Source organism: Panthera pardus, unplaced genomic scaffold (assembly GCF_024362965.1).
Source record: "Panthera pardus isolate Hobbes unplaced genomic scaffold, ASM2436296v1 HiC_scaffold_18, whole genome shotgun sequence".
NCBI classification, from domain to species: domain Eukaryota; kingdom Metazoa; phylum Chordata; class Mammalia; order Carnivora; family Felidae; genus Panthera; species Panthera pardus.
In genome coordinates this window covers 25,528,372-25,553,796 of record NW_026526743.1, presented here as the reverse complement: position 1 = coordinate 25,553,796, position 25,425 = coordinate 25,528,372, and the positions used below count along the sequence as shown (strand labels likewise).

At 34.7% G+C, this 25,425-nt stretch overlaps 1 protein-coding gene across 2 annotated transcripts in view; it reads left to right on the top strand.

Moving 5' to 3' along the window:
• ITFG1 (integrin alpha FG-GAP repeat containing 1) overlaps positions 1 to 25,425 on the top strand; it is a 349,880-nt gene that overhangs the window by 139,579 nt on the left and 184,876 nt on the right. For both annotated transcript variants that reach the window (XM_019456034.2, XM_019456037.2), the window contains 2 exons: positions 12,265 to 12,359; positions 14,590 to 14,762. In XM_019456034.2, coding sequence (XP_019311579.1) covers positions 12,265 to 12,359; positions 14,590 to 14,762 — 268 coding nt within the window. The remainder of the gene's footprint in view (positions 1 to 12,264; positions 12,360 to 14,589; positions 14,763 to 25,425) is intronic.

The window sequence follows — 25,425 nt, the reverse complement described above, 5'->3', positions numbered from 1 at the left end:
TATCAATATAATTTATCAGTATATAAATCAATAAGAAATTAGTCAGGGGCGCCTGGGTGGCTCAGTAGGTTAAGCATCCGACTTCAGCTCAGGTCATAATCTCGCCCTTTTTGAATTCGAGCCCTGTCGGGCTCTGTGCTGATAGCTCAGAGCCTGGAGCCTGCTTTGGATTCTGTGTCTCCCTCTCTCTCTGCCCCTCCCCCACTCTGCTCTGTCTCTCTCTGTCTCAAAAATAAAACATTTAAAAAAAAAAGAAATTGATCTAGTCAAGCTGATTGCTATATTCTGTTGACTATTTAAAAAAAGGGGTTAATAATTAGGAAAATATGTGTATAAATCACTGGTGTTATGAGGGATCCTTATACTTCTTAATAGGTAAATATTTTACTTTTAATTAATGCCCATGAAATAATTACAGGGATCACAGCTTGCTGTAGAATTCATTGTTCAGTTCACTTTGCTTATGTACTTAGCAACTTCATAGAGTTTGATTCCCTGTTTCTCATTTGCAAGGATGGGTAATAAAGATTTTAATCTTGAAAATGAGTATCTTGTGAGAGTAATGGTATTATCACTGTTGCCAGTGTTTATTTCATCTATCCCCATCCTTCTGACAGGAAGTTCACAGCCAATCAGTGAAACAGAATTCAGCCAAAGCTAGAAAAAGCAGTCTTTCAGACATTCCATACAGAAGAATCTATTATGAATATTATTAGGTGGAAAATCGTACTTCTTAAAGATAAGGAGCCAGGACTTGAGAGCTTGATGTCCTAATAACTTGTTGGGTATTAATAAAGATGCATATTTGGTTGTTTAATAGCCATCCTAAATAAATTATGGCCTCAGTGGAAATTATAACTACTCTGTAGTTGTGAAGGGGATTAAAGATGTTTATCTTCTGAGAAAAGTGCTAATTAGCTCCTTGATTGTACAACCAAATGACTAAAATCCTCTAAAGTATTTTTTCATGAAAATTTCAAAATTAGCATGACTAGAGCATTTATTTTTTAAAGAATATTTCATATTCATCTACATATTTCTGAAATTTGTCCTTTTTCAGTACTTCTAAACTAGTCCACGTTTATTTAAAATATTGCCAGTTATAAAAATGTCTCAAAGGTGAATATTCCAAAGATCTATATTTCAGTGAAGGGTGAGTGTAGCAAAAGTTGTCAGAAAACCCTAATTAGTGGTTATTATTGATGCCCATGTTAATGGGAGCCATCTCCCATTAAGCTTGTATGTGCCAAGCATTATGCAAATGGCAGTGGCTAGGAATAGTGGCTCCAGAGTCAGTCTGCCTCGGTTTTAACTATTCTGGCTCTGCCTCTCACTACTCTTACTCGGTGTTTTTGAGGAAGTTACTTTATCTTTGTTGTTTGTTTTTTTTCAATTTAAATTAGGGTGTTTTTTTTTTTTGAGAGAGAGAGCATGAGCACAACGGGGTGGGGGGTGGGGGGGTAGTGGAGGGACAGAGAGAGGGGTAGATCGCAAGCAGGCTCCACACTGTCAGCACGGAGCCGGATGCAGGACTCGACCTCAGAAACTGTGAGATCATGACTGAGCTGAAACCAAGAGTCGGATGCTTAATCGACTGAACCACCCAAGTGCCCCAATCTTTTTTTTTTTTTAATGTTTACTTATTTTGAGAGAGAGAGAGAGAGCATGTGTATGCGTGCACAAGCAGAGAAAGGGCAGAGAGAGAAGGAGAGAGAGAGAATCCTAAGCAGGTTCCACACTCAGCATGGAGCCAAACATGGGGCTCAATCTCACAGCTGTGAGATTGTGACCTAAGCCAAAATCAAGCTGGACACATAACTCACTAAGTCACCCAGGCACCCGAAAAATTAAAATGCCCTATTTTTTAATTTGTCTTAGTTCTTGCTTTCAAAACCATGTATAATTTCATATATTTATGTAATCATGAATATTCTGGAAAAATTTTACTGTGTACGTATGTAGCTAAATAAACGCACAATGTTCAGTTTTGGTAAGAAATGGTAAAAGAAATATAATTTTACAGCGTATTTAATAATTAGCATAAAATAATAGAGTTTTAGATTTAATCCTAAGAATCTTAAAAATAACCTGGTTGAACCTTCCTCTCTTCACTCTCTTCCCAACTTCAGAAAGTAAAATAAGGCCATTGCCATCTAGAATATTAGAGAGACATTTCCACTACCTACTGGTAACTGGGCTTGAAATAGTCCTCTTTACCCTATTACCTCCTACTCACCAAAACAGTTGGTTTTTATGTCTATTCACATAATAGAGCAGGGGAAACTCAGAACAGGAGGTGGAATAGGTCATGACTTCTATAAAATTCTTAATAAGAAAAAAAATCATGAAGAAGTGGTAGTCAAAGAATCAGTGTATTCAGCAAATCAGAAAGCATCAGCAGATAAGTATCCTGCAGATATTATTGAAGCCTAATAGATATTTAGGTATTGAAATAATAACAAAAAATATTTTATCGTTTCAATAAGAACAAATAATAGAATTGACAAAAGAAAACTAAGTCATTATGAAAGTCCTATTTGAGACTAGCTACTCACAAAGCCTATATTTTAAAGCAAATTTGATTAACTTTGTATATTCTTGGTCCCACTTCATGCTTTCAAGCATAACCATGTCTGATAGTAACCAGCAGCATCTTAAAGAATTATAATTTTTCTGCTTTGATCATTTTCATATTCTTTGACAATATGTGTTTAACAGTGAAATTTTGTTAAGTCCCTGGTACTTTCTAGACTCATATTCAATCACATAAGTATATTAATACTAGGTTTATATGAACATAGTTAAAAATCAACCTGTATGCTATTTAACATGTAAAATAAAATTTAGTAAACTGATGTATGTATTCATAATTCTGTCATTTTGTCATTTAAAAATGATTATTTTGAAAAAATTAAGTTTATTCCTTTTACATATGTGATAATATTCTTTTTTTTTCCTCTTGTTTTCTTAAGTAATATAGTGGCTGTTTCTCACTGTCATAGTTTGGTTTATGAGTATTTTTTTAAGCTAAAGAAATTAAGTATTTTAATTCATGCCCTCTTTTCTTATACAATTCATCGTTTGTTTTTTTAATATTTATTTATTTTGAGAGAGAGAGAGCAAGGGAGAGGGAGAGAGAGAATCCCAAGCAGGTTCCACACTGTCAGCAGAGAGCTGGATATGGGGCTCAATCCTATGAACCATGAGATCATGACCTGAACCAATATTAACAAAATGAACTCATCACTTTGAGGTAAACAAATTCAGATGTTTAACCAACTAAGCCACCCAGGCACCCCATCATTTATTTTAAAAATCTGAATTTTGTTTTCTTAAAATAATCTAATCTGGCTATTACAGATTTTGTATCAGATTCAATTTATTTCTGTGTCAGTAATTTCTCTAATGTTAATGATGTGTTCTGAAAAATATAAAATCATAAGCTTCATATATTACAATGGAAGTAAAAAGGAAATGATTTTTGGTAAATGGTTTTTTACTTTAGCATGCATATTTCGAGCTTTTTATTAATAATCACAAAAAATGTAGTTTAATATGTGAATACATTATCTGTCATATGTCTTACAAGTCTCTTGACAAATGTGATAGAAAAGCTGTTACTTCTACTTATATTCTTTGTCTATTTTAGCAAGAAATAAAATTTTAAAAACCCTGTACAGAAATCTTTCAGCCTTGGGTCGCCCATGCTAAAAGTTAAAGCCTTGAATTCCATTTAGAACCTTCTACCATTAATTAGTCATATGACTTGTGGTATTTATATCCTATGCATGGTATACCCATCCATGAGTAAATTTTCCACATGGTGGAAAGAGTCATTTTGACTTATTCTCCATTTGAGCTGTCGTGACATGTTCTACTCTGTAACTCAGAAATTTCTGATTTATTTTTGTTATTGAACTCAGAGTTCCAGGTTATAAATCTGAATATTCAATGATTCTACTTATGATTTTTTTCTCCATCTATGGAGTAATATCCTAAATTGTTACTTTCATTTTTCATGACCTGATGTTTCAGTGTGTCCTACTGTGGAAGCATTAAGTGGTTCCCAGAAATGAGAACTCTGAAGGAAAAAGTAGTCCTTCTAGGAGTTATGCCTTTTTTTTTTTTTTTTTTTTTTTTATTGTGTTGCCTACCAGCACAGTATACCACTGTCCTAAGTAGGTACAGTATATCACTGTGATAGAGGGGAAATATAGGTATAATATACTACTTCATGGTTATTTACTGTTTTACAATATTTCCCAAATTCCTTCACCCACATTTAATCCTCACAATGACCCCAGATGGTAGATAAATAATACAGAGATGAGTTTCCTGAAAACTGGATTATTCAGTAAGTGGTGTGGGAAACTGGATATATCTCTAAAAAAAGTACAGTGGGATCATAACTCACAGCTTAAGCCAGAATAAATTCTAGGTGAATCAAAGACCTAAAAACAAAAAGTGTCCCTAAGTACTGTGAATTTAAAAGCAAACTTCTAACTTATAAGCAAACATAGATGCTACAAAGAAAAATATTAATAAATCATAGACAATAATTTTCTAATGTAGAATGGACTCCTGCAAATTGGCAAGAAAAGGCCAACAACATTATTAATAAGGAAACTAAAAATTGGGGCACCTGGGTGGCTCAGTTGGTTAAGCATCCGACTGCAGCTCAGGTCATGATCTCGCGGTTCATGAATTAAAGCCCCAGTCCAGGGTCTGTGCTGACAGCTCAGAGCCTGGAACCTGCTTTGGATTCTGTGTCTCCCTCTCTCTCTGCCCCTCCCCCCCCCCGTCTCTGTCTCAAATAAATATTAATAAAAAATTTTAAAGAATGTTTTTGATGAAGCAAGCAAAAAAATCATAGTTTTATTAGATCTTGACTCTTGAGTACACATCTTTTTAATAGTCTTTGTTGGAAAATAAGTCCATAAAACTTTTTGCTATACAGAATATGGTGGTTGTCTTGATGAAAAGCATTGGAGATATTGAATTGTAAGCTGAATTAACCACCCCCCTCCCTTTTTTCTAACATGACACTTGAAACAAATGATAAACTATGGTTATTCACATTTGGGGTTTGGTAGACATTTTCTCTAAAATGAACAAAATGAACTCATCACTTTGAGGTAACAACTGACAGGAAGGTACCAATGATAAAATTTAATATTTCAAGCAAAAATTGGGATTTTAGAAAATTGTAATCTATCATGAACTGACAGCTTCCCAATTCCTAAAGACTTTCTTGAGGAGATTTATGGTGATATTAACAAATGGGAATGTTTGATATTATATAATGAAATGTTTCAACATTTGGAAAATCTCCATAACTCAGTGAATCAGTATTTTCTAAATGTTTGATAGTGGTTTTATAAAGTCATGCAATGGTAAAATATCCATTCAAAATGCAAAATAAATTGTTGGATTTTAATTAACAGTAGGAAAACTTCATTGCTATGGCTCTAGATTCTTCATTGCAACTAACCTTTAAGAAAATATTACTTGTTGAATTTTTGTGGTAATATGAAAGAATATCCAGAGTTTTCTGAAAAAACTATTGAAATACTTTTTCCAGGTATATATTTTTATGTTTGTCAACCAAAACAACAGATTGAGTACAAAAGTAGCATGAAAATCCAGCTTTTTTCTAATAAGCCGAATAATGCCACTCTTCTTACAAAATGTTTTTTTTTTTTTTTGGAAAATACAGTAGTTACTTTTCATGAAAATGTTATTTGTGCTCACATGTAGATTTATGGTTGTTATTTTTAACTTAATATTTAAATTCCTCAGTCTTAATTTCTAATGTGATTAATAACCCATGGATATAATCCACATAAACAGAGCTTGTTGGGGTCCACAGCTTTTGAGTTTTTAAGAATTTTGAGACTAAAAAGTTTGAGAACTACTCCTTTATGGAGATTGAAATAAAAACTTTAAGTTCATTATAACCATTGAAACAGTAATTTCCATTTTAGGAATTTATATTACAGATATAATCTCAAAAGATGAGGTAATAAATGTACAAAGTTATTCATTGTTATATTCTGATCAAAAGATCAGAAACAACCTAGTGTTTGCCCATCAATAGAGGCTATGTTGAGGTATATCCATATAATGTAATGCTGTGTCACAGATGAGACACATACAGATTTATCAATGTGCAAAGATCTCAACGATACATTAAATCAAAAATTCAAGGTGCCGAGGCGCCTGGGTGGCTCAGTCGGTTAAGCGGCCGACTTCGGCTCAGGTCATGATCTCGCGGTCCGTGAGTTCGAGCCCAGCGTCGGGCTCTGTGCTGACAGCTCAGAGCCTGGAGCCTGTTTCAGATTCTGTGTCTCCCTCTCTCTGACCCTCCCCCATTCATGCTCTGTCTCTCTCTGTCTCAAAAATAAATAAACGTTAAAAAAAAAAAATTCAAGGTGCCAAAAACTATGTAGACTACACTGCCTTTTGTACAAAATTATATGTAGTATATGTATATGCATATGTTATCTGTTAAAGGATACACAAGGGCACCTGGGTGGCTCAGTTGGTTGAGCGTCCGACTTCGGCTCAAGTCATGATCTCATGGTTTGTGGGTTCAAGCCCCGCATCAGGCTTTGTGATGACAGCTCGGAGACTGGAGCCTGCTCCAGATTCTGTGTCTCCCTCTCTCTCTCTCTGCCCTTCCCCCACTCATGCTCTGCCTCTCTCTTTGAAAAATAAATAAACATTAATTTTTTTTAAAAAAAAGGATAAACAAGAAACTGCTTGTGGCTGCCACTCTGGAGGAGACCTAGCAACAAAAATAGGAGGAAGACATTTCAAAAACAACTGAATACTCTTTGAACAGTTTAAAAATATTAAAAAAAAAAAAAAGAAAAATGCTGCACTTGTTCCCAAAAAGTCCTAATATTTTAAGATTGTTTTTCAGTTTCTTTCCCAAAACCACATGACAAATTACTTATTAGGAGCTAAATCAGGTTAAGAATCCAAATCTGTCTAATCCTGGTTCTACTTTCTTTCTATTATATTAAAATTTACACACACTCTCATGGAGTAGGAAGACATTCACAGAAAACAGTTATTTTATGTAGTAGTAATTGTTTTGTTGCCATAATGAGTTGACCTGCACAAGAGACACAATAATTTGTAGAAGATTAGATGGACTCAGCCCCAAGAGGCTAGATGGAAGAAAGCTCCTGAGGAAGGAAGGGATACATACTAAAGCGTTAATGGAGGGGCTCCTGGGTGGCTTAGTTGGTTGAGGGTCTGACTTGGCTCAGGTCATGATTGACCCCACAGTTCGTGGGTTTGAGCCTATGTCAGGCTCTGTGCTGACAGCTCAGAACCTGGAACCTGTTTCGAATTCTGTCTCCCTCTCTCTCTGCCCCTCCCCTGTTCGTGTTCTTTCTCTCTCTCAAAATCAAATAAACATAAAAAATGGGGGGAGGCAGCTAATGGAATTTGATTAGCAAGAGGAGTTTATTCAGGACAGAAGTAGGGATCCATGTAGCACCCCCTGGTACCCCTGGGAGACCATTGTAAATACCTTGGAGCCGTGGTTCCCACACCTTCCCATGCATCAAGATCAACCAGAAAGCGTATGAAAACACAGATTGCTTGGCCCCACTCTCCAAGGTTCTGATTCATTAGATCTGGACAGGGGCTTAAGATTTCACATTTCTAACAAGTTCCCAGGTGATACTTAGGCTATGGGGACTGAGACTCCACTTTGAGAATCACTGCATTAGAGAAACTGTGCTGTTCGAAGTTGGATAGGTAATATGTGATCTGGGGCCAGAACAATGAATTGTAATTTTTTTAAGTGATACCAAAGGTCACTTAACTTCAAGAGACTGAAATATTATAAATTTTTAAGAAGACAAGTAATATATATGTTACCCTTTCTTATGTATATCTTCTTAATCCCCTGCTAGTTAAAAATAAAAATTATTATATAAAAGTTCATTATACATTTTTATGAAAACAGTAACTTAATTTTAGTGTCTTCTTGGTTTTAAAGTTAAAATTTCTTAGAAAAATCTGTTTGAATCATTACATTTATTTCAGTAAGTTACTTATCTGTTTTTAAGGGAGAATTTCATTTGAAAATTGGCTAAGGTCAACATCAAATGGAAATTAACATGTGTTCAATGTGCACTGTAGTCTCTAGTGGTCAGCCATTCCAAAGGTCAATTTTTACACTGCAGTTTATAAAATAATCAAAATACCATTCCTTCTGTTATATTTTCTGTTGAGTCTTTGAGAAGTGATGTTAGCCTTCAAGAAAACTTGAGATATGTAGTGTACTGAAGTCCTGGGGAGAGGGGAATACAAAGTTACCAATTCCTGGGACTTCTTTAAAGAATGTATCCAAGTTTGGGCACCTGGGTGGCTTAGTTGGTTAAGTGGCTGGGTTAGGCTCAGGTCATGATTTCATGGTTCAGGCCTCATATTGGGCTCTGTGCTGACAGCTCAGAACCTAGAGCCTGCTTCTGATTCTGTGTCTTCCTCTCTCTCTACCCCTCCCCCGCTCACGCTCTGTCTCTCTCTGTCTCTCAAAAACTGAATAAACGTTAAAAAGAATTTTTTTTAAAGAATGTGTCCAACTTTACAGACTGGAACCTCTATCAGCATGATTTCTTCATGGTCTACTCAAAATCACATTATTCTTAGAGAATTTGCTTAAATCAAAATTATTTCCTAGTCTTGGGCCTTTGATTCATGTAAAATTTATTTTTCTGAAACTATTTCCTTCCCTAGGTACAAAAGTTAAAGTATTATTAAAGTTTTGTTTTGTTTTGTTTTTGTTTTTTTTATTTTATTTTTTTATATTTTATTTTATTTTTTTAAAACATTTATTTTTTTTAATATGAAATTTATTGTCAAAATGGTTTCCATACAACCCCCAGTGTTCATCCCAACAGGTGCCCTCCTCAATACCCATCAAAAACAATTTAAGCAATATAATGAAACAAGAATTTAGAATAATAATCATAAAATTAATTGCTGGGTTTGAAAAAGCATAGAGGACAGAAGAGAATCTATTGATACAGAGATCAAGGGACTAAGAAATAGTGATGAGGAGCTAAAAAATGCTATAAATGAGGTGCAAAATAAAATGGAGGCAGCCATAGCACAGACTGAAGAGGCAGAGGAGAGAATAGGTGAATTAGAAGATAAAATTATGGAAAAGAGGAAGTTGTTTTTGTTTTTTGTTTTTTGGTTTTTTTTGAGTAAAAGGCTACTGTAGTCTGAGATAAAAAGGTTATGCAGATTATAAGACAGTGGCTATGGTAATAGTCTAGATTAAAGAAGGCTAAAAATTAAAAACTAAATGCAGGGGTGCCTGGGTGGCTCAGTTGGTTAAGCATCTGATTCTTGATGCTTAGGTCACAATCTCACATTTGGTGAGTTCTAGCCCCACATCAGGCTCTTCACTAATAGCACAGAGCCTGCGTGGGATTTTTGCTCCCTCTCTCTCTCTGCCCCTCCCTTGCTAGTGTGTGTTCTTTCTCTTTCTCTATCTCTCTCAAAATAAATAAATAAACTTAAAAAAAAAAAAACAACTAAATGCAATTCCTACCCCTATATTAGATAGGTAAGAGGCAAAAATGCTATAAAGGACATTGTTAAGTCAGTGGATAAAATTGGAATATAGATAGTACATTAGGTAAAAGTATTTGTGTGAATTGATGAACTGATAACTACTGTGGTTATGTCAGAGAATATCCCTTTTCCTAGGAAACAAACACTCAATTATTTAGGGGTAAAGAGCCATAATGTATGTAATTATGTATGTAGTCAGCAGAAGATTGATTTCATAGAGCATACAAATGTTAAAACAAATGGGGTGAAATGGTAACAATAGGAATATCTGGATAAAGGGTTTACAGGCATTCCATCCACTATTTTTATTGTTATAATTTTAAGTTTAAATTATTTTCAAATAAAATGTAACAGACAACCTGCAGAAAAGTGAAACGTGTGATTTAAATGTTTGTTTTCTTTAGGAAAGAAAACTTTCCTCTGGATGTGAAGTTGAACTCTCAGAAAGCTTTTCTATTTCCCTAAGTATCAAAAAATAGCACTTAGAGAGGGTACAAGGAGCATTCTCTGATTAAGTTCTCAATTTCTAAGACCATATCTATAAAATATTGCTGATAATTTATACTAAAAGATATAATTATGAGTTATCACTTGAGTTTATTTTATGTTTATTACATGGTTACTTGCCAGCATTAAGTATTAGCTAAGTCATGGTTGAAATACTTGTAGGAAATAGGAAACTACTTGGAAGAAAGACCAACTAGGGGGAAATCAAAGTGTAAATCAGAATCTAATCTGAGTATTTTGCCATTGGGTAAAAATGAAGGGCAGAGACTTGGTAATGGTCTTCTAATTGGTCCCCCATTAATTTGCGATAAAATGGTTTGGCTTTTAATGATGTCGATGATATTACTAGAACCTATTTATAAATCACATTTTTCACTTAACTCATTCTTACTTAGCTGGCTCTTTTTTATTCTTTTTTTTAACCGTGACAGATATTTATGCCCTTGGAAAGTCTTCTTCTTTCCAAGTATTTGTCTAGAGTTGTACCTCTTTCTCTCAGCTTCTTTCTCAGTAATCCAAATCTATACATTGTCAAATCACAGATGTTCTCTATACTTTCCGTTGTCAATTCATCTATTTTATTTGATGTTTTACTCCTCTGTGTAAGGGTATATTATCACAAACGATATTAATCATAAGGATCATAAGTAATTAAACCATGAAATTAAATGAAAGAAATTTATTTTTCACTATGCTGTGCCTTTTTCCTTGCTGAGGTCAGCTTCCATTGGCTAGATTTTCAACCCACTCAGCCTAAAATTCTTTTTTCCTTTGTGAATATATTACTGAAGACTTGATAGGCTTGTTTAAATTCTGTATTTCTCTTAATATGTAAGTGTACACAAGGATGAATATTTCTTTATTGTTAATCCTTATTATCTCCTTCCATCTGAAGGTACTTACCTCAGACACACACTGTATATTAAACCATAGCAAATAAGTCAGTGAATAAAGCAATACAAAATTTAAAATCCAAATGACTATTCTACTGTGCATGTCACTGTAGAGATTTAGCTCTAGGACATCAAAATCTATAAACTGCAGTAAACTCTATCAGGTAAGGGGCAGTAGATAGGAGAGAGGTTCCTCAGTAACCTCATTTCTATTTTTTTTTAATTTTCTTTAATATTTATTTTTGAGAGAGAGAGAGACAGAACACAAGTGGGGGAGGGTCAGAGAGAGAGGGAGACACAGAATCTGAAGCAACTTCCAGGCTCTGGGCTGTCAGCACAGAGCCCATCATGGGGCTTGAACCCCCAAACTGCGAGACCATGAACTGAGCTGAAGTCAGATGCTCAAACGACTGATCCACCCAGGTGCCTCAGTAACCTCATTTCTGAAGGTCTTCGCAAAACACTGTGCAGTTTTTTAACCAATCAGCCAGAAATGACATCTGTATTCTCTTCATTTGCCTTTTTATTGATAAAAATTAATTGGTGCTTTTTAGAAGCCAGGGGGCTGAGAGCTTTATAACTCTTAAATTGAAGTTCATACTATATAAAAGACACTTAAGAATATGTGTAAAGACACATTTAAAATAAGCCATATAATAACGAGTTACTATTGACAATGCTTGTTTTTCTCCTGTGGCGGCTATGATAATTATGTAAATAAATCAAAACCCATGTTGTTTAAAAATTGATGATTTTAACATTGAAGCCTGAAAATGGGGTCTTTTTCCAACATTGGATAAATTTTTAACTACATTAAAGTGAGCAATTTAAAACAAGATAAATCTAGGAGCACCTGGATGGCTTAGTGTGTTGAGTCTGACTCTTGATTTTAGCTCAGGTCCTGATTTCTCAGTTTGTAGGTTTGAGCCCTGTGTCACACTCTGAGCTGACAGTGCAGAGCCTGCTTGGGATTCTCTCTCTCCCTCTCTCTCTACCCCTTTCCCACTTATGCCCGCACTCTTTCTGTCAAGAATAAATAAATTTTTTTTAAATAAAAATAAAACAAGATATAATCCAGGTAATAGGTAGCAAGGGCCAGAGTAATTGTTTTAATTGAATCACATTTATTACAAAGTCATCCGTCACATTCTTCCATTTATGCAGATTGATGCAGACTTTGACCAAATAGGAAATGTAACCTGCTGTACAAGCACACTTTATTTTGTAGCTGTTAATGGACTCTCAAAGTTTCTTTTGGCAGATGGAGATGGACACATGGATCACTTACTGCCAGGCTGTGAAGACAAAAACTGCCAGAAAAGCATCATTTACTTAGCAAGATCTGGAACAAAGCAGGTATACCAGCTCGTTTTTTAATGTCAGTAGAGTTACCTTCTTGAAGAAAATCTTCAGAGATTTGAAAAAGTATCTGAAGAATCACACACAGAGAAACCAAAGTAAATCATTGACTTCCTCATTTTAATTTAATGAAAGGCATATAAATCTTGTGTTTGTTTATTGAGGGGGGAAAGCACTGTTATAGTCATTTCTGGTGAAGAAAACCTATTATTGTTCCTATAATTAAATGATCCATTAGCATTTTATAGGCCGGGAATATGATAAAATGCACTGCAACTATAATAAAAGGTTATGGAAAATAACATCACATCTATTGTCAAGGCTAATCTTGTCTTTATTTGTGCATATAAATCAGTTTCATTCTCTCATGCTGACTTTTTACCTGTGGCTTATAGGTAAACAATTTAGAATCTGATAGTCATAGCAGAAGATTAATGTGGGAATGATAGGTTGTAACACTGAGAATTCTTCCATATTGATATCACTAGAAAAAGAAAGCCAGTAATATAGTAGTAGAATTAATCAGCTTTGTTTTTTATCTTAGGGTGATAAATGATAGAATAACATATTGACTTTTATTGCCCTTATACATAAGAAACCACATTTTATACTAAGACACTAAAGAAAAATCTTCAGTCAACAGTCTATAAACATTTACTATACCCATAAGTTTTATTATCCTAAAGTTTTTAAAGTTTTGAATTACTGAAAACATGAGGTCAAGTAACACCTAATAATTGATTCATATGTATAAGTAAACACAGTAATTATAGCCTGGCTTCAAGTGACAGACTACTATGAGAATATTTTCAAATTATACAGTAATCTCTCTCTGGGAAAATAAATGTCACAGTTCTTTAGTGACTCATAAGGATGTCATATTAATAAAACATCTTTTTACTTTTTAGACCTTAATATGTTTACCTTAATAGGAATATTTTATCCTCATTAATAATCTGTCAACCTCTTCAGAAATTTGTGATAACTTGGCACTTTGTGAAATTTTCCATCTCCTACCAAAAGAAACTATTTTTTTCAAAGTCAAATGAATCATTAAAACATGTTGATGTTACATAATACTTTTTTCCTTCTAGGGAAGACTGAAAAGTTGATTAAAGATGTAAATAAGTTTTTTTAAACAGCTTTTTTTCTATAAATATGTTTTCTATTAGCTATTTTTTTTCTTTTTCCTTGGCAAAATATGCTTTCTTTGGAAAACCTAGAAAATGTTTGGGATACCGTATGTACTAAACCCTTTCCAAGAAGCCATTTTTAGTATAGTTTGACTTGGAGACACATAAAGAGTCACCTGTTTAAAAAAATATATATTTAGTCATGTTTGTCCTACTGTCACTTCAAGCCAGCTGCACCTATTTGCATATCTTCAGAGTGTATGCCAGTATTCATGCTCTTAACTAATTATGGGCATAGTTATAATTTTAATGGTATGATTTCCACTCTTCAGATTTTAGTTTGCGTTAGGTTATCAAAAGTAAAGATTAGGGCATTCAAAAAAGAAATGGATTCCCGAAAGCTGTTTTTGAAATCAACCCTATGCTCTCTGTTGTCTTCATTATAATCAATATAGAAATAAAAAATTTACTAAAAATGTAGCTTCCAGCTGTTTTGGTGACAAAGCTCATCCCCCTGGGCAGGCAGAGCTTCTTCAGGGCTGGTGCTGGTGTTATTAGGAAAGCCTCAAAACTCTTGGCTCTGAAGATGGTAACTGAAGTCATCATCATGTGTAAGAGGCAAAGCAGGGGAACAAGGGAGACTCCGTCATCTTCTAACTTTCTTCCTAAGCTGGTCCTCCTAAAAGGACATCAGTATTAGATGATATTACAGTTTGCTGTAATTTTTAAAAAATACTCACTTGAGATTACATTTCCACTCAACACAGGTTTAAAATGGGGGATTCAACTATCAGAATCAGCATCAGTTCAAACGTAAGAGTCTGTGATTTTGTGAAAAACCTTCAAAGGCTCTATGTGCCAGTTTAAGGAAAAAATTACCAGTAATGAATTTTAAAGGGGACTTTACTTTTCCAGAGTGTCAATTACTGTTCTTAAAAGTAAATTATAATACTCTAGCATATTGTAGAGATAAAGAAATTGAAGTAAGATGACGCTTATCTTGAGGACTTTAATGGATCATTTGTTTTGCAAATGGTGAATTTTTTTTTCTCAAGTAACTATAAAATCTGACCTTTTCCCTCTTGATTCCATAGTGGGTTCCAGTCCTACGGGAGTTCAGCAACAAGGGCACACTCTGGGGCTTTGTGCCATTTGTGCATGAACAACGACCAACAGAAATACCAATTCCAATTACCCTTCATATTGGAGACTACAACATGGATGGCTATCCAGATGCTCTTGCCATACTGAAGAATACATCCGGAAGGTATGGAAATTAAGTGAAAAATATTGTAAAAAATATCTGCACTTTGATACTTTGTTAACTGAATAGCACCTAAATATGGTAGAGTGCCTTAAATAAGGAACATGTTGAGCTTAGTTCGTGTTTCTTTACCCTGTACCTGAATTACCAATTGTTTAGAATACCTGTTGTCTTCCATAGATTTAATTTCTGTAGAACAGAGGTGAACATCTAATCTAAAATACAAAGCTCATTTTTGATTCAACAAAACTTTATTGTTAAAAAGCCAAAATTTTTTTCTTTTAATGACTGCAATTTAATATTCAATTCATTAAATATTAACTGAGCCTTATTTATGTGCAATTACACATGATCCTTACAGTCAAGAAGTTTTCCATTCTGGAGGTAGAGACAGGCTTATAAGCAAGTAATTGCAGTACAATGTATTACATTCAATAATAGAGGCATATACAAAGGACAGAATGATTGGTACCCTTTATTTTTTGTGTTTTTTTCCTGGAAATAGTTGAATTTATTTTTTATTTTATTTCTGTATTTGAGTATAGTTGACACACAATGTTATGGTAATTTCAGGTGTACAACATAGTGATTTGACAAGTTTGTACCTTATGTTATTCTCACAATGTAGCTACCACCTGTCACAACACTATGCGGTATTCCTTATGCTGTGCCTTTTATTCCCATGACTTATTCATTCCATAACCAGAAGCCTTTATCTCCCAGAACCCTCCACTTATAGGCCAAAATTTTTGAAAAACAGTTACATTTTCAGACTGAAAACCCTCATGATTAAGAGCTGAGCCTAGGATGAGAGTACTAATTGTATCTGTGTTGTGTAGTTGTAGTGAAGATTAAATGAGATAAACATAAATGAAGCAATTAGTACCTAGCACATGCAGACTTTCAGTGAGTTACCTTACTGTTGCTTGTTTATAATGGCAATGAAAATTCAAACATGATTTTATATATATATATATATATATGTGTATTTATATATATACAATAATAGTGTATTTATCACATTACCAGTGACTTTGAGTACTGCAGCTCCTTTTTGTTTCCTTAAGTAGAGGTACCAGTAGGTAAACCAAAATAGTTAAATTTATAATTAGCCTGAGTCATTGCAGATTCTATAAATATGATCCTTCCTAAATTTTAATACCTTATTGTTTTTTTCCTATCACAATTAATTCTCTTTCTTGGCCCTTATTGTTTATTATCTCCTACATCATATCTATCCATAATTTTTCCTCTGTGCATTAATTCATTTGTTGACTCCGGAATTAGTGATAATTCAGCTTCACATTTTCTACCAGGCTTATGATGCAATACTGCTTCCCTGGAAAAAATCAGATTTATTGTTGCTTTTAGCACCAAACAGTGTCATCTAGAGATCTGATTCTTAGAGAAACATATATTATTAGTGAATGTCCCTAAATATTTATAGACAATTATGGAGAATCTATACTTAAACTTTCTAAGAATTTGATTTGAAATTATAATTGCTCTAAGTTATGTTTACAGAATTTTCCAGTCATGATCATCATGCTTCATAATGCAGAGTATGTACATTCAGAACCTATATGTGTGAGACAGATTTAATGTAACCAAATGAATCTCTGAACTCAATGTGATTATTATTCCTTTTAAAGGTATAGTGGCATGTAAAAACAAAGAAATGTAAAATTGCTTTATTCTGGACATTAATCTTATTCAAAAGAATAAGAAATTCCATCCCAAATTGATTAAGTCTGTGATTACTCATCCTTAGAGGAATATCCAAACAATTTTTGTTTTTGTCATAAAGGATTTTTTTTTTATTTTTAAACTAGTGAGTTGTATTTTGTTGTTGTTATTTTTTTTTAACCCAGTATAGTTAAATACAGTGTTATATTAGTTTCAGGTATGCAATATAGTGATTCAATACTTCTATACAACACCTGGTGCTCATCACAAGTGTTCTCCTTAATCTATGTCACCTATTTCACCCACCCCCGGTAACCATCCATTTGTTCTCTTACTTAAGAGTCTGTAGCTTGGTTTGTCTCTCTCTCTTTTATTTTCTTTGATCATTTGTTCCATTTCTTAAATACCACTTATGAGTGAAATCATACGGTATTTGTCTTTCTCTGACTGACTTATTTCATTTAGCATTATACTCTCTAGTTCCATCTTGCAAATGGCAAGATTTCATTCTTCTTATGGCTGAATATTCATGTGTATATATATTGCTATAAAAGTTTTTATTAATATTTTCTCTTTTAAACCATCAAATATTTAACTTAAGTTCCTTTACCATTCAGAAATAATGATGGTATCCACAGCTAATTCAGCAGAGAACAGTATAACTCCACAGAAGACATAATGTAAGAGGCAGTCAGTCATAGACACTTGATGCTTTTATAAAGGCAACTGTTTAAAACTGGGATTTCTCTTTGGTTCTTTTGGGGTAGATGAGAATTGAAGGTTAGATTTTAGTAGGATAGATTTTAACATCTCATTTTTCATTAAATCACTAAATGAAAAATAGCCTTATCCTTGAAAGGGAGATGTGTGTCCAGGAGAATTCAGCATAATATATTCCTTAAAACAGAAGAAGGAAAAAAGGCACCTGGGTGGCTCAGTCAGTTAAGCATTCAACTCTTGATTTCTGCTCAGGTCATGATCTCATGCTTTGTGTGATCAAGCCCTTTGTTGGGCTCTGTGCTGACAGCATGGAGCCTGCTTGGAATTCTCTCTCTCCTTCTTTCTCTGCCTCTGCTTCCCACTCTCAAATTAAATAAACAGACTTTTAAAAAAGGGGTTGGGGAGATATATTGTGCATGATAATTCTTTCCTGTGTGAATTTACTTTTATCTAAAAAGCATTTTATAATTTTTAACTGCTATCAAGATTGGTGTGTTGCTGAAAATTAGTGCAGGGTGATGGTTCTAATTTGAAGGGTTGCTACCTGGAGAATTTGGTCTCCTTTTTTTTTTTTTTTTTTTTTTGCAGTTTTTAAAAATGAGGTAGACATTATGCAGAAAGAATAAAATCCACAACATGTAATTCATGAAGAGAAATTCTGAAACCATAGTTTGTTAACTTGTGTGTTTTTGTTTTGAGAAGAGAGTTGTTTAGATTTGTTTTTTCTCTTATACAAAAGGCCTAATGTATCATGAGTTAATCTTTAAAATCATAGCACATGAAAAACTTCTCTATTAGTGACATTTTATAGAAGCAGCCTGGTCTGAAATCAGTCATTTTACATATATACCACCACTGACTGAAAACCCTGTTTTTTTCCCTTGGCTATCCCATTGATACTCAGTTGCCCTTAGTTTATTGTCATATTCTATGTATAGTCATGTCTTAATTCTCTGAATTTTCATTTTATTGAGAGAAGAAAGGAAAACTTAAAATGACATTGTTGTGCCAGAGACAGAGGCACTGCTGGGCACCATTGCTGCATTGCTTACTAAACCCCAGGTTACACATGCCCCAGCCAGAAACATCCCCATAGCTCCACCCTGCTAAGCCTGGCCAGCAGGCATGCCCCAGCCTGGCACTCCTTCAGCCCAACCTTCTAAACCCAACTGGTACTCTTACACAGCCTGCCCCCACTAAATCTGATTAGCAGATATGCCTGGCCTGACATAACTCCTGGGACCACCCCACCAAAGTTGGCGAGTAGGCTTACCTCTGTCTGCACTTTCACACAGTCCCACCAAAGCCAGGGCATGTGCATAGTCCATATAGGTAATGCCTCTTGAACACCTGACTCTGGTAGCCAGGGAAGCTTGCCTTTCTAGGCCTCATGGGACTAAAACAATGGGAGAGACAGTTTTTGGCAGGCTGCCACATCCAGGGCTCTGCACAGACAGTAGACTGAAACACACTACTACTCTTCCTACCACTTAGTAGCTGTTTCTCCTAATACATAGAAACAAGCACAGGGATTCAAGCAAATGAGGAAACAGATGAGTGGAAAAATAAGATAAAACCCAAAACAAACCTTATTAAAATGGAGATAAGTAATTTACCTGATAAAGTAATGTTTACATAGATGTTCACCAATCTCAGAAGAATGGATGAACACAAAGAGAACTTCAACAAAGAGAGAAAATATGAGGAAGTACCAAACAAATCAAAATAGTCATTGAAATCAACTTTTAAGCAAAAAATAAAAATAAGCCTAAAAAAGCAAAATAGAGCTTAAATATAAAAACAAAATATTTCTAGTAAGTGTTTAATAAATTATTTTAATGTTTATTCATTTTTTGAGAGTGAGAGGCATACACAGAGTGCAGGCGGGGAGGGACAGAAAGGGAGACATAGAATCCCAAGCAGTCTCCAGGCTCTGAGCTTTTAGCACAGAGCCGGAAGTGGGGCTTGAACTCACGAACTTCAAGATCATGACCTGAGCTGAAGCTGAACGCTTAACCTACACAGGTGATCCTCTAATAATAAGTGTTTTTTAAGACTAAATATTTCCTATGTACTTGACTTCAGACCACATATTTTGATAATTGGTGCTTTCACCGTTCTTTTGTTTGTTTAATTATAAGTTTCCATTAACCTAAGAGTTATTTTTAAAAGCTTTCCTAAATGTTCACATAAATATGTTTGGGGAGTTGTTTTGTATTGTTTTGAGGTTTGGATCTATATTTTTATTGTTTCTTCTTAAAGTTGCTTCATTGCATACAGAATTGTGTCTTGTGCAACATGTTTTGAAATTTGTTAAGATTTTCTGGTACTTTGATAGCCTGATGAATGATTATTTGAAATATCATTCATGTTAAGAACGTTATTTAAATCCGGGCGCCTGGGTGGCTCAGTCGGTTAAATGTCCGACTTCAGCTCAGGTCATGATCTCACGGTTCGCGAGTTCGAGCCCCGCGTTGGGCTCTGTGCTGATAGCTCAGAGCCCGGAGCCTGCTTCAGATTCTGTATCTCCCTCTCTCTCTCTGCCCCTCCCCCACTCATGCTCTGTCTCTCTCTCTCTCTCTCTCTCTCAAAAATAAACATATAAAAAAAATTTTTTTTAAATAATGTTATTTAAATCTTCTATATACTCTTACATATTTTTCTTTACTTTTAAAAGTATGTTAATCCTTCACTAGGATTAACAATCTTTTTTGTTTTGTTTTTTGGGGTTTTTTTTATTTTTTTTAATTTACATACAAATTAGTTAGCACATAGTGCAACAATGATTTCAGGAGTAGATTCTTTAGTGCCCCTTACCCATTTCACCCATCCCCCCTCCCACAACCCCTCCAGTAGCCCTCAGTTTGTTCTCCATATTTATGAGTCTCTTCTGTATAGTCCCCCTCCCTGTTTTTATATTATTTTTGTTTTCCTTCCCTTATGTTCATCTGTTTTGTCTCTTAAAGGCCTCATATGAGTGAAGTCATGTGATTTTGTCTTTCTCTGACTGACTAATTTCACTTAGCATAATACCCTCCAGTTCATCCACGTAGTTGCAAATGGCACGGTTTCATTCTTTTTGATTGCCGAGTAATACTACATCGTGTACATATATACCACATATTCTTTATCCATTCATCCATCGATGGACATTTGGGCTGTTTCCATACTTTGGCTACTGTTGATAGTGCTGCTATAAACATGGAGGTGCATGTGTCCCTTCGAAACAGCACACCTGTATCCTGTGGATAAATGCCTAGTAGTACAATTGCTGGGTCTAGGGTAGTTCTATTTTTAGTTTTTTGAGGAACCTCCATACTGTTTTCCAGAGTGGCTGCACCAGCTTGCATTCCCACCAACAATGCAAAAGACATCCTCTTTCTCCGCATCCTCGCCAACATCTATTGTTGCCTGAGTTGTTAATGTTAGCCATTCTGACAGGTATATGGTGGTATCTCGTGGTTTTGACTTGTATTTCCTGATGATGACTGATGTGGAGCATTTTTTCATGTGTTGGTTGGCCATATGGATGTCTTCTTTGGAAAAGTGTCTATTCATGTCTTTTGCCCTTTTCTTCACTGGATTATTTGTGTTTTGGGTGTGGAGTTTGGTAAGTTCTTTATAGATTTTGGATGCTAATCCTTTATCTGATATGTCGTTTGCAAATATCTTCTCCCATTCTGTCAGTTGCCTTTTAGTTTTGCTGATTGTTTCCTTCACTGTGCAGAAGCTTTTTATTTTGATGAGGTCCCAGTAGTTCATTTTTGGGATTAACAATCTTAACCATCATAATTAACAGTTGTCAGCTTCTCAGTTTTTCATTTGAAAAATGCAGCTTTGATTATTAGGTGCATAAGGCTTTTTGCATATTTTGTCTTCCTCACTTCTTATATAATCATGAAATATAGGGATGTTTCCTTTTAATTTTTTTTACTTTGATTTCTTTTTTGTAATATCAAATTTATATGCTATTTCTTTTCCTAAGCATTTACCACACATATATTTCTATCCCTTTATTTTCAATTTTTATGTGCCAAAATATCACATAAGGAAAAAGTTACATTTGATAAAATGCAAAAACCTTAAATGTATAATTGGATGAGTTTTGATAACATTTGATAACTAGTACTCCAATTAAAATACAAAAACATTTTCATCACCCCAGAAAATCTCTCATGCTTCCCTTCTGGTTAATCCCCAGCCTCATAGGTAACCAATATTTTGATTTCCAGCAAGATAGGTTGGCTTTGCCTGTTCTTGAACCACAGAATACTGCAGAGAGTGTTTACAAAAGACCTAAGAAAAAATGTAGAGAGAAAATATTCATGCATCATAGTACTCAATATTGCTAGAAAGTCAGTTCTTTTCACCTAGATCTATAGATTGAATGCAATTCTCATCAAATTCCCAACAAGCTTTTTTGAAAAAATGTATACACTGATTCTAATAGTTATGTGAAAAAAATAGATTAGCTAGATTAAAAAATTAAAATTAAAAGCTAGATTAGCCAAAATTTTCTTGACAACAATAACAAAGATGGAGGACTCATGCCACTTTAAGATTTGCTATGAAGCTGTAGTAATCAAGACCTTGTGTGTTTACATAATAGATACTTACAGAGATCAGTGGAACATAAAAGAGAGTCTAGAAATAGAGCTACACATATTATAATAAATTGACTTTTTTGCATAGATGCCAAGGCAGTTCATTGAGGAACGTAAATGAAAGGCCAATAAATATAAGAGAAAATGTTCTACATGTTACCAATGGGTAATTAGAGAAATAAAATTAAACCCATTATATATTTTTCACACCCATTAGCATGGTTGCAGTTAAAACTACCAATAACATGGGGGTGCTTGGGTGGCTCAGTCGCTTCAGCATCTGACTCTCGATTTTGGCTCAAGTCATGATCCCAGAGTCATGGAATCAAGCCCTACCTTGGGCTTTGTGCTGGGTGTGGAATCTTTTTAAGATCCTCACTCTCTCTTTCCTTCCCCTCCCCTGCCCCTCTCTCCTGTTAGTAGGCACACTCTCTGTCTCTGTCTCTCTAAAATAAAAACAAAAAACAAAAACTACCAATAACACCAAATGTTGGTGAGAATATAGAACATCTGAAACTCTCATATATTTTTTTATAGGAATGCAAAATTGAACATTAATTTTGAAAAACTCTGACAGTTTCTAATGACCTTAAACACCTATTTTTCCTACAACACAGTCATTCTATTCCTAGGTACTTATGCAAGAGAAATGAAAACTTAAGTTTACCAAAAGACTTACAAAAATTGTTCATGGTATATTTATTTATAATAGCATCAAATTGGAAGCAAATCAAAGGTACATTAACAAGAAAATAGATAAATAATTGATGGCATATTTATACAACTTAGTGATATCTATAATAAAAAAGAGAATAAATTACTGAAGAAGCAACATGAATGAATCTTAAAAATCTTAGGTGAAATAAAAAAGGGAATATATGATGGAAAGGGAATTTTTTAAAACTATTATTCTCTGTCTTTTAATAGTAGAATATAATCCATTTCAAGAAATACAATTTAGTGGATAAAACCTAGATTTAGATTCTGGCTCTACTGTTTATTGGCTGTGTGATCATGGCAGCTACCGACCTGTGTCTTAGTTTTAATATGTGTTAACGAGAATAATAATAGTACCTATGTCATGAAGTTACTGTGAGGATCAAATGAGTTAACATATGCAAAGGACTTAAGAACACTTCATGGCACAATGTAAGTTCTATGTGTATCTGTTATTTTAATTATTTAATAATATTATGTGGTCACACATGTTTGCTTTATTTCTGCCATTTTATGTTTTGTATTCATTATGTTTTTTCTTGTTTTTTTCCCCTTCTTTTCTCTCTTCTGTTGGATCATTTAAATATTTCTTCTTTTATAGTTCCTTACATGGTTTATATATTATAAATTTTATTTCTGTTGTAGTGGTTATACTTTAATGTTTAGTATATATTTTTAAATTTTATTTTTAAATGAACTACTGAAGACACATTAATACTTACAGAACTTTTAGCACACATTCAGTTCTCTCTTTCCCCACTCCACTCACTCCCCATTCAGTGATATCATCACCATTTATTTACTTATTTTAACATTTGTTGCTATAATTATTTACACTTGGCTATAAAGTTTAGTAGTTTCTTTGATCACCATTGAACATGGTGTGGTCCATTCTTTCTTTGATTCATGTATTATTTTTCTAGATATGTTATCAAATAATTCTATAAGCAAGAGTATAAAGAGTCTTTCTGACTTTCCATGTCTGAAAACTTATTTTCCTCTAGCTGGAATGCTAACTTAGAAGAGTATAGGATTCTGGCGTTAAAATCATTTTATTTTATATACACTTGATCTTAGCCAAAAGGCCGAGAAGCAATCATTTTATTTTATATAAATAAACAACATTTATTTAATTTAACAATTAAATTCCAATTCTTAATTTTGCTAGTGAAAAGTCTGTTGTTAATCTGATTGTTGTCAAATTGGCTAGCATACAGTGTGTAAAGTGTGCTCTTGGTTTTTGGGATAGATTCCGGTGGTTCATCACTTACATATAATACCCAGTGCTCATCCCAAAGTGCCCTCCTCAATGTCCAAAACCCATTTTGCCCTCTCCCCAATCCCCCCATCCACCCTCAGTTTGTTCTCTTTATCTAAGTGTTTCTTATGGTTTGCCTCCCTCCCTCTCTGTTTGTAACTATTTTTCCCCTACCATTCCCCCATAATCTATTGTTAAGTTTCTCAAGATCCATATGAGTGAAGACATATCTGTCTTTTTCTGCCTGATTTATTTCAATTAGCATAATACCTTCCAGTTCCCTCTAAGTTGCTGCAAATGTCAGTATTTCATTCTTTCTCATTGCCAAGTAGTATTCCATTGTATATATAAACCACATCTTTATCCATTCATCAGTTGATAGACATTTGGGCTCTTTCAATTTGGCTATTGTTGAAAGTGCTGCTGAGGGGCGCCTGGGTGGCTTGGTCGGTTAAGCGTCCGACTTCAGCTCAGGTCATGATCTCACGGTGAGTTCGAGCCCCGCATCGGGCTCTGTGCTGACAGCTCAGAGCCTGGAGCCTGTTTCAGATTCTGTGTTTCCCTCTCTCTCTGCTCCTCCCCCGTTCATGCTCTGTCTCTCTCTGTCTCAAAAATAAAATAAAACGTTAAAAAAAAAAAAAATTTAAGAAAAAAGAAAGTGCTGCTGTAAACACTGGGGTACATGTGCCTCTGTGAGTCAGCACTCCTGTATCCTTTGCATAAATTGCTAGTAGTGCTATGGCTGGGTCTAGAGTAGTTCTATTTTTAATTTTTTGAGGAACCTCCACACTGTTCTCTAGAGCAGCTGTACCAGTTTGCATTCCCACCAAAAGTGCAAGAGGGTTCCCGTTTCTCCACATCCACGCCAGCATCTGTTGTTTCCTCAGTTGTTAATTTTCACCACTCTGACCAGTGTGAGGTGGTATCTCAGTTTTGATTTGGTTTTGATTTGTATTTTCTTGACGATGAGTGACGCTGAGCATCATTCATGTGTCTGTTGGCCATCTGGATGTCTTCTTTGGAAAAGTTTCTTTTCATGTCTTCTTCCCATTTCTTCACTGGATTATTCGCTTTTCGGGTGTGGAGTTGGTGAGTTCTTTCTAGATTTTGGATACAAATCCTTTATCCAATAGGACATTTGCAAATATCTTTTCCCATTCTGTCGGTTGCCTTTTAGTTTTGTTGATTGTTTCTTTGCAGTGCAGAAGGTTTTTATCTTGATGAGGTCCCAATAGTTCATTTTTGCTTTTAATTCCCTTGCCTTTGGAGATGTGTCGAGCAAGAAATTGCTGCAGCTGAGGTCAAAGAGATTGTTCCCTGCTTTCTCCTCTAGGGTTTTGATGGTTTCCTGTCTCACATTTAGGTCTTTCCTCCAGTTTGAATTTATTTTTTGTGTATGGTATAAAAAAGTGGTCTAGCTTCATTTTCAGTATGTTGCTGTCCAGTTGTCTCAGCACCATTTGCTAAAGAGACTTTTTTCCATTGGATGCTCTTTCCTGCTTTATCAAAGATTAGTTGGCCATACATTTGTGGGTCCATTTCTGTGTTCTTTATGCTGTTCCATTGATCTCTGTGTCTGTTTTCGTGCCAGTACTGTATGGTCTTGATGATTAGCTTTTGTAGTAGAGGCAAAAGTCTGGGATTGTGATGCCTCCCACTTTGGTTTTCTTTTTCAATATTA